Below are 2,535 nucleotides of genomic sequence, written 5' to 3'. Positions count from 1 at the left end.
CCGGATGTACATTCGGCACTCGCAGGTTGTCGTCCTTGTCCCGTGTTCAACGAACACCGTGTATCGTACATCGTGCGCATCCTCGACCTCATATGTGTTCCCGGCCTCACTGGGGGTCACTCCACGGACACGGCAATCAAAACATCCGGCACATATCTCCTTCTACACATCATAAAACACAGTTAATGTATATATTGACGCTGCCGCTCGCTCGATGCGCAATTGGGTTTTGTAGGGGGGTGTCTGTGCAAGGCTGGCACCGTTTAGCTCGGTCTGTGTTAGGCGTTGCTTCCTGATTGAACTCTCTATCCTGTTAAAGAATTCCGAAACACAAATGTGTTTGCTAGTGTTGCTTCTGAAAATCCGGTTCTCTGCTTCAGAGCGTGATGTTGTACGCAATAACCCACCCATAAAAACATCTTCGAAACATGCAGGGATCCACGATGCACGCTCGTCGTACATGCGGTTTAGCCATGGATTTTCAATTAAGCCAAACTTTTCTATAATCGCTTTCCATGCAACCTCAAATTTGGGGGTAGTCAAGCTGTCATTCCAAACAACATCATTCAGCTCTCTTCGGAATGCTTCATTTTTTGCTAATTCAGGACTCACTTTATCGGTGACCTTCGACATTATATGCCACATACAGTAACGATGCCGAGTTTCTGGGAATTCTTGTGCAATAGCAACCTTCATCGCCGGGTCTTGGTCGGTTATTGTGAGTGGTGGTGTGCTTCCCATTGCGTTTCTAAAGTTCTTTAGTATCCAACGGTACGAGTCGACATCCTCACGGGCAATCAGTGCTGCTGCGAATGTTACGCATCTTTTATGGTGGTCTATGCCGGTGAATGGGACGAACACGAGACTGTACCTGTGGTCGCGAGGAAACGTGTTAATTAATACGCATGTAGCGCACAGGGTTTCATACTGTGAAATAAATATAATTATAGGAATATGTTGTGTGGAAAATATTAAAGTTAGGGCTGTGTACTGTGAAAGATGTAATCAATAAATTTATTAGCATTTTAATGTAACCAATCGTCTGATCCATTCATATCTATAGCCGTGCAACGCACAGACCGACGGCCCGTACACGCACTCCAGTAGGCGTTAAACCATCTACACGCACCAACGTTAATGCAGCCCGTAAATGAGGTGCGTACCTGTTAGTTTTGTACGTAGCATCAAATGACACAACATCTCCAAAAACACTATACTGCTTTCTTGCCATACCGTCTGCCCAGAAAACACGGGCCAACTGGTCATTCTCGTTTGCCTCGTATTCGAAATACATATCGTCATAGTCCGATTTGAGATCGAGGTATTTGGATATTACCATTTGCGCATCTCCTCCTTGCATGTATGCCAAAATCTCCCTTCTATAGTTCTTGAAGTCCTGTTGTGTCGCTCCCACGTTTTCAACTCCTTCCACCATCTCGGCGTACAGGTCATGACTTTTACTAGCCCCAATATTGACTTTTGAGCAGTTCACGATGAATTGTTGGTGTCCAATATCCACTTTTCTGTTCCCTTTCAGGAAAGGTTTGTAACTCTCCTCGCACAAACAGTGGGTGTGCCCCTCTTCAAACTTCTTGACCACGTACCGTCCTGTACTGTTTCTTCTGAAAACTATTTTCGCCATGCACCCAACTCTGTTAGACGGGCGTCGTCGTTTTGTTTGTGTGGTGTTATTTTGGTCTGTTGTGGTGTTTGGTTTTGCATCCTTATACCCTTCACGATTACAAACTAGTTTCTTCTTGAGGATGATCCCATACCTGTTCTTAATGTCGGAACTCTTGCGCACATCAAACCCAGTTACGGATGCATATGTCTTGTAGTACGCGATGCCATCTTCCAACGTATCAAACACTTGGTCGACAAATGGTTTTATCGATGGGTCGCATTCCGTAAACCAAATGCTCGTACCGTCTTGGGATTCATCCATCACATAGTGTTGGCTTTTCCCTCCTTCTTCCATGCTTATGCCACCTACGTAATGATTCGTATTATTAGTACTGCAGTTAAAAACCGTATTATTCGTAATGGAGTTTTAAAAACATAGTTCACACAGTCAAACGGAATTTAGTCGTCATGCACGGGCATTGAAACAAACGACGCACCCACGCAAACACAAAAGCATTCACATCCATTGCATGCATGGCGACTCATTATATGCGTAGTGCACAATGGTTTAGTCTACAACGCACTCACCACAATAACTCCCAGATGGTTATATACAACGACCTAAATTATATGCGTGATGCACAAAGCTGTTTACTACCACGCACTCACCAATAATCAGCTTTAAGCATCATGCATATAATTTAGGTCATTGTATATAATCATCTACAACGCACTAACCACTATAACTCCCAAATGATTTCATAAAATAACCTAAATTATATGCATGATGCACAAAGCTGTTTACAACCACGCACTCACCATATTAGACATTGTTCAGAGGTGTGGGGGAGCCCAAATTGTGGCCGTGTCGTTACACGCGTGGTGCACAAGGAACCATAATGCCGTGCACCA

General features: G+C 44.1%; 1 protein-coding gene across 1 annotated transcript; it reads right to left on the bottom strand.

The window, feature by feature from the left end:
* Positions 1 to 1,057: 1,057 nt before the first annotated feature.
* LOC109163580 (protein FAR1-RELATED SEQUENCE 5-like) lies at positions 1,058 to 1,978 on the bottom strand. Its single transcript, XM_019312328.1, has one exon. The coding sequence runs from the start codon at positions 1,976 to 1,978 to the stop codon at positions 1,058 to 1,060; it is 921 nt and encodes a 306-aa protein (XP_019167873.1).
* Between the last annotated feature and the right edge of the window lie 557 nt (positions 1,979 to 2,535).

The sequence above is a fragment of the Ipomoea nil genome, unplaced genomic scaffold (assembly GCF_001879475.1).
Source record: "Ipomoea nil cultivar Tokyo-kokei standard unplaced genomic scaffold, Asagao_1.1 scaffold3030, whole genome shotgun sequence".
In the NCBI taxonomy this organism is placed as follows: domain Eukaryota; kingdom Viridiplantae; phylum Streptophyta; class Magnoliopsida; order Solanales; family Convolvulaceae; genus Ipomoea; species Ipomoea nil.
This window is presented reverse-complemented; position numbering and strand designations above follow the sequence as displayed.